At 34.9% G+C, this 14129-nt stretch overlaps 1 protein-coding gene across 1 annotated transcript in view; it reads right to left on the bottom strand.

Moving 5' to 3' along the window:
* Positions 1-4215: 4215 nt before the first annotated feature.
* The window catches only part of LOC141387729 (uncharacterized), a 13484-nt gene continuing 3570 nt past the window's right edge, over positions 4216-14129 (bottom strand). The window contains exons 2-5 of the mRNA XM_073957832.1: positions 12752-12959; positions 12500-12686; positions 12316-12432; positions 4216-5272 (exon numbers count right to left, since the gene is read on the bottom strand). Of these exons, the coding sequence (XP_073813933.1) occupies positions 4306-5272; positions 12316-12432; positions 12500-12686; positions 12752-12959 (1479 nt within the window). The 3' untranslated portion in view covers positions 4216-4305. The remainder of the gene's footprint in view (positions 5273-12315; positions 12433-12499; positions 12687-12751; positions 12960-14129) is intronic.

Here is a 14129-nt window from a genome sequence, read left to right as displayed (position 1 = left end):
TATGTCATATTTCAAATATACATCAGCATGTATGTGATTACCAATATTAAATGCGATTTCTTCCTTGTCCAATAAAATAATTCCATTCAACTTTCCGATTCAATTATAAAATGTATTGGGCATTTAATTTACTAAAAAGCACAATTTCTTTAAGAAAACACAAAACACTTATATTTATTCACTCACTTTAGCGTCTTGACTCTACAAAGGCAACTAAAACACTGATGAAAGAAAAAAAAAATATAATTCATATCATTTCTTCTTTTCTCCTTCGCCTGCTAAGTTGGTTAGCAACAACAAAACAAGAAACACGCGAGTTTGACGCATACATGCCACCAAAGCCCACTTCTTCGCATCTACGTCTTCTATTATACAATACACACAACTCTTTATTATTAAACAACATTCCACAGCCGCAAGAGCACTGTTATTACTCTCGTTGACAAACATCCTCTCTCCACCCATGAAAAAAATGTTCTAACATAAAAAATATGTTTTACCCAAACATATCAAATTGAGATATGTTACAAAATGTTGCAAACATATATTTGCTTGCAATCGGTCCCAAACATATATTTGTTTGGATCCAAACATACTTCTAACATAAATTTTTCTGCGTGTATTTACTTCAATACAGTTCGTGATGAAAGGTATGAGAAGTTCCGTCAGGCCGTTGTTGTACCCTACACCACTATGTGGAGAGGGCATTGTAAGTTGGGTTTGGACAAACAGACCTATACTTATATGTATATACCAAATGAATGTCTCGACGACCTGAGTCGATCTGGTTATGTGTGTCGTCTGTCCATCTAAAATTTTTAATCATGCAACAGGTCGCAATTTTGATCGGATCGTAACCAAATTTTGGTCGTTGATAGAGGTCCCGGAGAGGAAGAAGCCTTTTGATTTTGGTGATGGTCGGATAATATTCAGCGGTCGGAATGGGCAGAAAAACTTATTTTGAGAAAAAAGTCAATGTTTTATTTTAAAGCGAATATTCCGCTTCTATAAGTGTTATGCCAAAAGCAAAACCTGGCAATGAAAGTAGAAATTATCACCTTTACAACGATGCAAAGTAGATGTGTTATCAAATAACGGAGATATCGCAAAAGTTGGTAATACATCCCATTTTCGCATTACAGCCTCTGCCTTTAGGCTAGCGAGGGTATATATGTACAAAAATGTGCCTAATCGAAAGAACGGTTTAAGACACCAGTAGTGGGATTCTGTAACTCATTTTTGTCGGTAAAATTAAAATGCTTATAATTTCGATAATTAACGAAATTTGTAAGTTTACGATGAATAACAAGTAAAAAAGTGTCAGTCGGCTTTGCCGACAGAGATATACCCTCAGCCAATGTGAAGTGAAACTTTCATCTACGGACAGATCGAATGTATTTAGGGTCTCTTCAGAATTTTGTTGCCCTTTTTGAACATTTAACCTTGCCGACAAAAATGTGGATTAGGAATTAACTTCACAAAGACACACATGTTGAACTTTTGTGGGGGGGGGGTACCCTTAGGAAGGCCATTTTAGAATTTAAGCTAAATTTTAACAAAATATTAGGAGATCCAAATTGGGCCGAATTGGTTGCCCCATTCAAGTGATATGGTCCTAGCATTTTAGTGACATTTTGGGGAGAAGTACCGGAAGTTGTGGACCGGTATTGCCACGTGAATCTAAGTTTGGATAAAATATGATGAAAACCAAATGTTGGACCAAATCGGTAGAACTGTTCGACAGTTACCGTGGCCGCTACATATGGTGATATAAGGGTTTTTACACTTTCCGGGCTGTTTTCCCAAGAAATATGGATCTGCCCCTGAAAAAACTTTTACCGTCGTAATGCAGGTAGCAAATGCAAATCGCTTCAACAAAAATCAAAGTGATTCGAGAGCAGGCCTTAAAGCGAACTTATCCGAAATTTTGTGTGGGAGGTGCCAGAAGAAGTAGACAAATAGTGTCCATATTCGAACCTGATCTATATCTGGTAGATATATTAGGATTTGCAGAGCATGGACTACATCGGTCACTCCTTTCAACAGTTATCGAGCGCACAATTTTTCCGAACATTTTTGAAGTTTTGTGAGGGAGGTACCTGAAGGAGTGGACCGATATGGTTTAACTTCGAACTTAAACTAAGTTTGGACAAAATATTACGAAGGCCAAATTTTGTACCGAATCGGCAGATCCGTTCGAGAGTTATCTTTCACTCGAACCACTACACACGGGTTTTTTTCATAGGGTTTTTTGCAACTTTCAGGCTATTTTCTCAGGAAGTATGGACTTGTCCCTGATGAAACTTGTACCGTCGTTCGTATGGAGGGCCATGAATACCAGTTGTTACAGCAAAAATCAAAGCGATTCGAGACCAGGTCCTAAACTGAACTTATCCGAAATTGTCTGAAACACATTTCGTCCAAACATACTTGGGGTCTAAAACCATTATTTCGATGAGGCACATTTTGCCCGTATGAAAGTGTATATACCCTCATTAGCATAAATGCGAGGGTATAAAAAGTAGTCGACACAAACAGTGATGCCAACTTTTCTTTATGTTTTTAGTCATAATTTTGAGATTTAATTTTACCGATTTTTGTCGGTAACAGCAAAAATGAGACAGAATCCCACTACAGGTATGTTTGGACGAAATTCGTTTCAGAAATTTTGGAGTCGATTTATCCATGTCCGTCCGTCTGGCTGATGCCCACGATAACTCTCGAACGGATCAAGCTATTCGAACCAAATTGTGGGTATGGTGAAATTTTTTTTCAGTAGGTTGTCCTTGCGGCTCCTTTTACGACGGTACAATGTTTTTTATTGTGCAAGTCCATAATTCCTGAAATATTGGCCTAAAAGCTCCAAGAAACCATGACGGCACCAACCAAAATTTCAAATCCGCAAGATATTTCTCGCAGGTAGTTTCTGATTGGTGCAAAATTTGCACATAGTATTATTTCATCCAGTCATGTATTAGGTTAGAATATGGACTATATCGGTCCACTCCATCGAGTCCCTCCAAAAAAATTCGGATAAAGTTTAAGAGCTCCCATCGCATAGTTTTGATTCTTTTTTCAGTGGGTTGTTTTAGCGGCGTCATATCCAAGGGTGCATTTTTTCCGGAGTAAGTCAATACTTCCTGAGATAATGGCCCAAAACCCAGCAGACACATACCAAAATGGTTTTTTTTCCAAAAATTTCATCCAAACATGTCAATAATGATTTGGTATAGCCCCACATTACGGTACCTACAGATTTTAAAGCAAAGTCGTGATACAAAATCAATATATTTTGTAGACGGCATAATTATTGTGTTTGGTTTTGCTTTTTTTTTGTGTGTGGCTGAGGGTTAATCTCCGTCAGCAAAGCAGACTAATACTTTCTTACTTGTTTTTTTTTTTTTTGTTAACACGCTACAGGTTGGAATTTTGATCGGATAATTACGAAATTTATTCTCCGCTTCTAGTAGGGTATTCCAAGATGATATATTCCTCAATGGAAGAAGAAAAAACATTACTATCGTCCTAAGACTTATATTTACCAATGAAAAGCTTATGCACAGGGTAGTGGTGTAGGGTATCACATAATTGTCGCTGCCCCGACTATAAACTTTGCTCACTTGTTTTTCTCTGCAGTGCTTCAAGTATGCAAAGGACATAATGTCTAGAAGATCGAATCGCAGAGGTTTACTGAATTCAAATTAACAAAATACCGGTATTCATGCAAAGAATTACATATTACAAAAAAATTCTGCGCATTTCCACTTTTCATTGAATAATTTCCCAAAAAAAATTGCGATCAATATAAGTTCATGTCATGGAAATGCAGAGTTGACAAGATGTAATATTCTATGCATGTGTGCTGGACATTTATTGATATTTATGTATGTACATATGCATGTTTGAATATTCAAATTGTGTGAATTTGTTATTTGCTTCCATACACATTTCGACTTTATGGAAATTGTAAAATGATTTGATTTGGGAATTATTGTGTGTGGCAGCGCAGCGATAGCGTTTCATGTGGCTGCTGCGCCAACAACCATGGTGGTCGTTGAAACCATAAATTCGGAATCTGTTTATGAAAATAGACAAAATGACAATCTAACCCGAAAATCTATTTCACAAAAGGGTACAAAGTACTGAGTTCATGAGTATATTAGGGAACATATTGATGGAAGAGGTCACACAAATTGCAAAGGGTGGCCACAATAGTTTACATTAAATAAATAAATTTTATTTTTTTAATTAATTTCTAACAACATTTCAAAACAACAACAAATTTACTAAACTAAGCATGTATTTTTAACGATCCAATGTTTTTTTCTCTTTCATCAACTCTTTGAAAATATCTCTTGCTTCGCGTTTCAAAATTTTGCCATTGTTGTTGTGGGGCAGCGACTCAACAAAATACACACCATTATGCAGTTGCTTTTGTGGTTCCACCAGACGTTCCTGGACATGTTTGACAATTTGCTCGGCAGTAATATTGCAACCTTTCTTCTTTACCACCAAAGCACCGGGTACCTCACCCGAACGTTCATCATAAACACCAACAACACAACAATCCAAAACTTCTGGTAATTCACGTACCACATTCTCAATTTCTCCTGGCCAAAAGTGTAGACCTTGATATTTCAAAATATCCTTCTTACGATCCTTGACATAAAGGAAACCATCCTCATCCATATAACCCAAATCACCGGTATGGAACCAACCCAGCGAATCATAAATACGTTGTGTTTCAATTGGATTGCCATAATAACCGGCCCAGTGGAAAGGATAATGAACCCAAACTTCGCCGAATTCATTTGGTCCCAAATTTTTGCCATTATCATCAACAATACGTAAACGAATATTGGGTACAAGTTTGCCCACCGAATTACCACGTTCCAGGCCAAAGTATCCCGAGACTCCACCAGCTTCTGTTAGACCATAACCAAAGCATATCAGCGATCTGGGTAAGGTGCTTTGAATTTGAGCCAATGTTTGCTTTGAAATATAACCACCACCACAATTTAAAATTCTGATTGTCGATACATTTTCCGTAGTGAAGAGGGCACATTCACGCAATGCGACAGCTTGTACCGGAGATATGGTGACATTGGTTATTTTATATTTCTTAACCATTTCAATGAAGTGTTCGGGTGTGAAAGGTTTACGGGTTATTACACGTGTGCAGCACATATAAATATTGAACAGGGTTATCATCAGGCCACTCATCCAATCCAGGGCGGTTGAGGTGTAAATAATATCTTCACTGGTCAGGACACTAAAAGGAAGAAAGCAAGGTGATGTTGATTATTCAAATACATTCAATAAAACAAGTAAGGAAGGGGTTAAGTTCGGCCGGGTTCGAACTTTTTATATCCGCCAGCACCACTGTATTGAAGTAAATGTGAACAATAAGTGACAACTAAATCTTCAAAATACCGAAAATCGGGAGATACCGTTCTATGGGGGCTATATGAAAAGGTGGAAATTTCAGGTGGAACGCTTTATACCCCAAAGGAAGACTAAATATTAACTTTCAGCCATTTCGGTGGGATGTTGAGGCCACAACCTTCAAAATACCGAAAATCCCGAGATACAGAACTATGGGGGCTATATGAAGACGTGGACCTATACCGAAAAATTTCAGGTGGAAAGTTTTGTACCCCCAACAATGACTAAATGCCAAATTTAAGCGATTACAGTGGTATACTCTGTCTACAACCTTCAAAACACCGAAGATCGGTAGGTACCGTTCTATGGGGGCTATATGAAGACGTGAACCTATACAGACAAATGTGCCTATAACACATTTCAGCCATTTCGGTGGGATAATGATGCTAAGACCTTCAAAATACCGAAAATGGGATATATTGGTTCACGTTTTGATGTAGCCCTCATAAACTGGTACCTACCGATTTTCGTTATTTCGAAGTTTTTAGCCTCATTATTACACCGAAATGGCAGAACATTTGTATCTAGTCTTCTTTGGAGCTACAAAACTTATCCACAGAATTGTGTCAGTACTGGTCCACCTTTTCATATAGACCCCACGGAAGTGTACGTTCCGATTTTTGGTATTTTGAAGGTTATGACCTCAATATGCAACCTAAATGGCTGAAATTTGGCACTAAGTCTTCAATAGGGGTATACAACTTACCACCTAAAATTTTTTCGGTATAGGTCCACGTTTTCTTATAGAGCAAATAGAATGGTACCTTCCGATTTTTATTGGTATTTTGAAGGGTTTAGCGTCATTATCAAATTGAAATGGAGGAAATTCTGTACTAAATTTTCGATGGAGGTATACAACATTCCAGAACATTCCAATCCCACGGGCTGCCTGTTATCGGATTAACCCGGAACCACACAACACCCGTGTTCCGACCAACGACTGCTACCTCAGTGCACATATGTTTGTATTTGTATCGTTTTTCTGTGTTGGGAACAGCATACCCGGGAATATCTGCTCCGTTTTCTTTTGGTCCGTGCCGGGACGGAGAAAACCCCAAGACCAATATATTTGGGCTCGGGTCCGCATCTTCACCCATATCCAACCTTTGCACAGTTGTCGCAATCACAAAATTTTTGGCCAAAATTATTTTTTTTGAAGTTTCATATTTTTATAATTTTTTTGCGCGGAATAATAAAAAACACTTCAAACCATCCGAAAATAATTGGTTTTTCTAAATACCATTAATAGCCGCTCGTTGGTGTAATGCTAAAGTTGAAAATTTTTTGTATAAAAAATAGAACAGACTGTGTGCTGTAAAATATATACTTTTTGGTGTGCTGTGTGGTCGAATGGGTATACGAAATTCAGACCAAAGTTATTATGAATCTGGAAGCTGATAATAAGTGCTTTCATAATATATAAAGAAAGAACGAAGAAAGTTGTAATATCTGGGTAGGGAGATAAAAGTTTGTGTGTATATTGAAAATTATTTTTTACAAATATTTTTGAAATCTTCTTAAACTTTAGAAAAAATGTAAAAATATCGTCTCCTCCAAAAAATTTTTGGAAGCTGGCAGGGGTATGTACTATCATATTCAGATGAAATATTTTGCCTTATTTTGCCTTTTTTAGAAAAAATGTATTTTTCTACTTTAAGTTGAGTGAAATTTTTTATAAATTGATGTTTTTATTGTATATAGTATTGAACTGAAAATGTGGGATAAAGACAAAGTTTCATCCGATTTTTCTTAAAATTGATATTTAAGGTTTTAATAGTATAAAAAACATTTCTGCAACATTTTTTGAAAATTGGCCCACACTGTGACATAGCTGTACCGTCCGATTTAAGATATTTTAAAGATTTTAGCGATATTATTTAACCGATTCGGCTCTAACTTTGCATTTTGACTTCATGGAAAGTATAAACTGTTTGTACCAAATATTTTGGTTAAGACCTCCCACAACGGCGCCTCACTATTTAATTAATTTTCGCTGTTTTTGGCGAAAATACATTTCAATTGATATTTTGGGACATTTGATTAACCTAGTAATCAATTTTAGTATAAAAACGTCGCACAGTTGCCCCGATTTTTGGCCAACATTATTTTTTTGAAAATAATTGGTTTTGCTAAAAAGCGTTAATTGCCTTTAGTAGGCGCAGTGTCAAAGTTGTCACTGTTATACCATTAAGACTCACACACTCCAAAAACCGACCATTATGGTGCAATATCACCCCACAATCTACTCGATTTTGTAGACCCATAAAATTGGAATTTGTTAAAGAAACAAAAGAAGTTATTTTAAAGGAAAATTCTTTTTTGAATGAGGAAATTGAAAAATTGACAAACGTGACTTTTCAAATCGAAGGATCAATGACAATCGAAATAAAATTTAGATTGTTTCTTACTCTAATCGATGGAAAGGTTTTAAATGTCTTAACTGGAACTAACTCAAATCTTGCATGTCCTATATGTGGTGCCACATCAAGTGATTTTATAAAAATCAAGGACTACAGTTCAGAAAAATTTGTTGCGAAAGAAAACAACCTTAAACATGGAATGAGCCCACTTCACTGTCGTATTCGATTTTTCGAATTTTTATTACATTTGGGGTACAAATGTGAAGTACAAAAATGGCAGATTAGAGGGCAAGAAGACAAAGAAAATGTTTCTAAAAGAAAGCAAAAAATTCAAAACGACTTCTGGACAGAGTTTGGAATTCGCGTTGACGTTCCCAAAGTTGGTGGTTTTGGTTCCACTAATGATGGTAACACATCCCGTCGTGCTTTTGGTAGTTACCAGAAGTTTGCTCAAATTATCGGAATTAAAGAAGAGCTTGTTTACCGCCTTCATATAATACTTGTATGTTTAACATGTCAATTTCCCCTTGATTTGGAAAAATTTGAAAAATACTGTTTCGAAACAGCTAAATATATTCAGGGCCATTATCCTTGGGTAGCGATGACACCAACAGTGCACAAGGTCTTGATTCATTCTAAGCAAATAATGCAGAATGTTGTGTTGCCAGTTGGATGTTTTGGAGAGGATGCTGCTGAATGCAGAAACAAAATATTTAAAAATGACAGATTATTACACGCTAGAAACAGTAGTCGTGTCAATAATCTCACAGACGTATTTAATAGAGCATTGGATACATCTGATCCACTTATATCATCTATACGCCTAAACGCCCGCTTAAAAGAAAGAAAGCGGTTAAACCTGCCATCTGAAGTAATCGAATTGTTAGTTTGTGAACTAAACGATGAATTACGGCCCGCGAATGATACTGATTGTGATGAAACCACAGATGAAGAATTCGAAGAAGAATATGGCGATGAAAATATAGTTCTGGAAAACGAAATATCTACATATATTCAATAATTAATTAATTTAAAACTTAATAGAGTTCTTTTATTTTCTTTACTTAATAGTATAAAACAACCTTCTTAAGCCTGTTTTAAGTCATACTTTTATAAAAAGAGTAAATTTTGAATTATGTTTACCGCATTTTATTTTGTTTTACAACTCATGTTTGTACTAAAACATCACATTTTGTACCCTAACATTTTGTATGCCTTTGCATATCTAAAAACCTAATAAATAGTACTATATTGTACCTTATGATTCCAGAAACGCGTTTTAACGGATTTGCAATAAATATGAATATTATTATAATAAATATTAATCTATTTATAAACGAAAAGTATACATTATGTTGTATTAAATAATTTTGGCCAAAAAAATTTGAATTGGGACAACTGTGCTTTGGTGAGATTGAATAGATGTCAGGAGTGAGTGCATCTAAAGGGTTGCTCTGGTCTCGTCCATGTGAGGGACTACGAAAGGACTACAGCCCTCAGCGACTCGCTGACAGCGATCCGTCATCGTCAGATTATGAAACTCCGCCGCAGTCTACCCAACAGCAATCGCACACGTAGCAACTAACACAATACCACGACAGCGGGTTCTTTCGTACCAGATTGACCCGGAACCATAGTGTTTCGGTCAGCGGCTGCCAACCCAGCATCGAACCTATACTTTTACTATGGTTTCTTGCTGCTACAACAACAAAATCAGCCGTTGTTTTTGTTGTTCCAATCCTAGAAAATGCATCCTTTTTGCAATTGCAACGGAATCCGAAATAAGATCGTGGAAATAGTTGACTCCATGAATCTGAAGAAGATCAAAGTCACGGTGGTGCAGGAAACCAAACTCAACAACAACTGCAGCTCACAGCGTTGTGGTGGTTAGAAAGTATTGGGGAGGGATCATGGCAGAACTACCAGGTAGTGGTATCACACCAGCTGATCGAATATGAAAAGTCAAATCCCTTTATATAAAAATTATTTTTGTTGTAATTTCCCCAACAACATAAAGAAAGTTTTGACATAACATATTCAAAATTTTACGATGCCACTACCTGGGTATTTGTGCCATGGGAGGGATCACACCAGAACTGGAGGTGGGGGATTAGCTTTCCTTTTGCACCAGTCTGTTTGATACAGACCTGTACATGGAATGTATGGGGGTTGCAGTGAGGTGTGGAACTGCCAAGGTATAGTCGCTGAACGTATACATCCCGCCGGTAAATAGCTGTATTTCAAGTTACAAGCCTAGCATTAGACCATAGGTCATAACCATCTGGTCTTGGGGGACTTTAATGCACATCATGAGTTGTGGCATTTGGTTCTCGGAAACGTTGGCTGAGCAGATTGATAGCTCTACGTTCTGCTCGGTCAATGAGGACGCTCCTACTAAAATTAGAGAAGAGTGTCACAGTTCGCCGAACATAACCACCGTGTCACCGGGTCTGACAAATTGCGTTACCTGACAACCTGTCATTTCTCTTGGATCAGACCATCTCCTCACTAATGTCTCCATCAGCAGACCGCCCCATTTCATCACCTTTGAATGCGGGATTTTTTTTTTTCAATCATGGGAAAGCTGATTGGTCTAGTTTCCGAGAGTTCGCTAATCATCGCTTCAGAGATCTGCTCAATCCTTCTGACGTTCGGGAAACAGAAAGGACGTTCCGAGACACCATCACGACTGTAGCTGCTCGCAATATACCTGCTGTTCGAAAACCCGAAGTGAGACCAAACTTCCCAGCACAAGCGAATGAGCGTGATGAGCTTAGTCGAGCCAACCCCGGAGTCAAGGAGTGGACACTGGAGGTTAACAGGTTGGTCGGCTAACATAAGAGGAAAAATTAGTTAAATTATCTGAAGAGTTGCAACATTGGAGCCAGCATAAGTGAATTGTGGGCAACGGTTACTCTCGAATACTGGAGGGATGGAAGATAGGACCTCATTCACATTTGGAGACGTTACGTTGACTGACCCGAAGAGGTGTGCAAGTTATTTCAATCGACAGTTTGTCGAGCACCCCGGGAGTGACAGGGCAAAGAGAAGAGTACTACGTCGCATCAGATCTCTTCCTGCCGAGGAGGAACCACCACCCTAATTGTTACCGAAGTCTGGAAAATGGACAGACAAGGATGCCAGCATAAGTTAATCGTACAAGCCGATTTCGCTTTTGTCGCATGTAGTAAAGGCCCTTGAGGCCTTAGTCTTCTCCAGCGTCAGAAATAGCTATCTAGTTGCCGATTATCAGCATGGATTCCGTGAGCAGCACAGCACTACAACAGCTCTGCACGCAGTCTCCACACATATTTGTCGAGGGCTCAACCAGGATAGATAGGATAGATAGAACATTATTGGTGGCACTTGACTTATCAAAAGCCTTTGATACTGTCAGGCACTGCACGCTGTTTGAGGATATTGAGCAGACAACCCTTCGGCCAAATCTGAAACGTTGGATAATCAATTATATGTGTGGACGCCAGTCGTGCGTGGAATCCAGGAACAAGAAGTCCAAACAGCGTAGAGTAAAACAGGGTACCAACCGATCTTAGGTTGGTTGGTTGCAACAATTTTAGCCGGAACTACCTAAAATTTGACATTTTAGACCCTTAGTTGTCACAACACTTCCCCACCAAAAACTTTCAATATCGGTATAGGAGCCGCATAACGCTACCTCCTGATTTAAAATATTTTGAGGATTTTACCTATATAATTTGGCATTGTTCTTAGTGGTCACAATATTTCTCCATCAAAAATTATCAACATAAGTCCATGGTTTGGTATAGGCCCCCATATAACGGATCCTTCCGATTTTCGGTATTTTGAAGGTTTTAGCTAAATTTTTTGACTGAACTACCCGTTATTTAACACATGAGGTCCCCAATGGTCACAAAACTTCTCCACCATGGTTGGTATGGTCGCCATATAACCGTACCTCCCGATTTGAGGTATTTTAGTTATATTTTTCAATCGAACAAGATATAATTTGGAATTTGAGGTACATGCAGTTCTGGTATAACCCACATATAACCGTACATCCCGATTTTCGTTATTTTTAAGGGTTTTATGACTTGAGATTTGATTTGAGATTATCTGCCGTCACGAAACTTCTCCATTAAAAATGTTCAACATAGGTACATGTTTTGGTATAGCCCCCATATAGCGGTACCTCCCGGTTTAATGTACTTTGAGGGGTTTATGTACATTTTTTGACTGAACTACTTATAATTGAACATTTGATGTTCCCTGAAGTCACGAAATTTCTCCACCAAAAATGTTCAACATAGGTCCATATTGTAGTATAGCCCCCATAAAACGGTAGGGGGTTTATCTGCATTATTTGACATTAGACTTATCCGCCAAAATTTTTTAAAATAGGTGCGAACTACCTATAATTTGAAATTGACCGAACTACCTGTAATTGTGGACGGGAGAGGAAACTAATTATTCCGTAAAAGTTCAAGCCGGGCAAACCTAACGATTTTTTGCTTGTTTTGTATTAACTTACGGATTTTCAAACATTAATTTATGTGCCGAAATTGTCACAGCCTTTGGCAAGCCTGTGGTTCCTGATGAACACAAAATGCAAACGGTTTGATCAGCACCCAATGTAAGTTTTTCAGGCCTAAAATTAAAAAAAGAATTAAATTATTTTTCTCTTTGTGTATTCTGGAAGAAAATGTTTCACTCACTGATAAAAATGTTCCTTTGGGTTCGGTTCTAGTAACTCCAAGACAGATGGTACACCCTCCATATGTTCACTTATGGTATAAATATCGGGCTTAAACGACTTGGTGGCACTCTTAATTTTGCCATAATCACGACCATCACAGAAAATTATGGACGGTTTGGTAATGCCAAAGCAATGGCTAAGGGCATCTAAAAAAAATTAAAAAATGCAGATTGGAATTAAAAAAACATGATTTTCTTTATGTTCAAACAACCTTCTTGATAGGCAGGATTAACACCGTGGAATGGGGTACAATTGAAGAAACAACCCAGAGCAACAGAGGTGAGGTAGGTAGTGTTGCGAGCAGCAATTCCAACAACATCATCATAACGCAAACGACGACTCTTTAGGAACAAGGCAATGCGAATGCCCCATGTCAGTGCTTCTTGATTGGTAACATGTCGGCCATCTTCTTCGTCAATCTGTAAAATACGGAAATTTTAATATAAATTTGTACTGTAATTTATAAGACAATGTCTTGTTGCTCCGAGTAAACAAACCAAATAAATAAATAAATAAATAAATAAATAAATAAATAAATAAATAAATAAATAAATAAATAAATAAATAAATAAATAAATAAATAAATAAATAAATAAATAAATAAATAAATAAATAAATAAATAAATAAATAAATAAATAAATAAATAAATAAATAAATAAATAAATAAATAAATAAATAAATAAATAAATAAATAAATAAATAAATAAATAAATAAATAAATAAATAAATAAATAAATAAATAAATAAATAAATAAATAAATAAATAAATAAATAAATAAATAAATAAATAAATAAATAAATAAATAAATAAATAAATAAATAAATAAATAAATAAATAAATAAATAAATAAATAAATAAATAAATAAATAAATAAATAAATAAATAAATAAATAAATAAATAAATAAATAAATAAATAAATAAATAAATAAATAAATAAATAAATAAATAAATAAATAAATAAATAAATAAATAAATAAATAAATAAATAAATAAATAAATAAATAAATAAATAAATAAATAAATAAATAAATAAATAAATAAATAAATAAATAAATAAATAAATAAATAAATAAATAAATAAATAAATAAATAAATAAATAAATAAATAAATAAATAAATAAATAAATAAATAAATAAATAAATAAATAAATAAATAAATAAATAAATAAATAAATAAATAAATAAATAAATAAATAAATAAATAAATAAATAAATAAATAAATAAATAAATAAATAAATAAATAAATAAATAAATAAATAAATAAATAAATAAATAAATAAATAAATAAATAAATAAATAAATAAATAAATAAATAAATAAATAAATAAATAAATAAATAAATAAATAAATAAATAAATAAATAAATAAATAAATAAATAAATAAATAAATAAATAAATAAATAAATAAATAAATAAATAAATAAATAAATAAATAAATAAATAAATAAATAAATAAATAAATAAATAAATAAATAAATAAATAAATAAATAAATAAATAAATAAATAAATAAATAAATAAATAAATAAATAAATAAATAAATAAATAAATAAATAAATAAATAAATAAATAAATAAATAAATAAA

Source organism: Musca autumnalis, unplaced genomic scaffold (genome assembly GCF_047663935.1).
Source record: "Musca autumnalis isolate F117 unplaced genomic scaffold, ASM4766393v1 scaffold_5, whole genome shotgun sequence".
Classification (NCBI taxonomy): domain Eukaryota; kingdom Metazoa; phylum Arthropoda; class Insecta; order Diptera; family Muscidae; genus Musca; species Musca autumnalis.
This window is presented reverse-complemented; position numbering and strand designations above follow the sequence as displayed.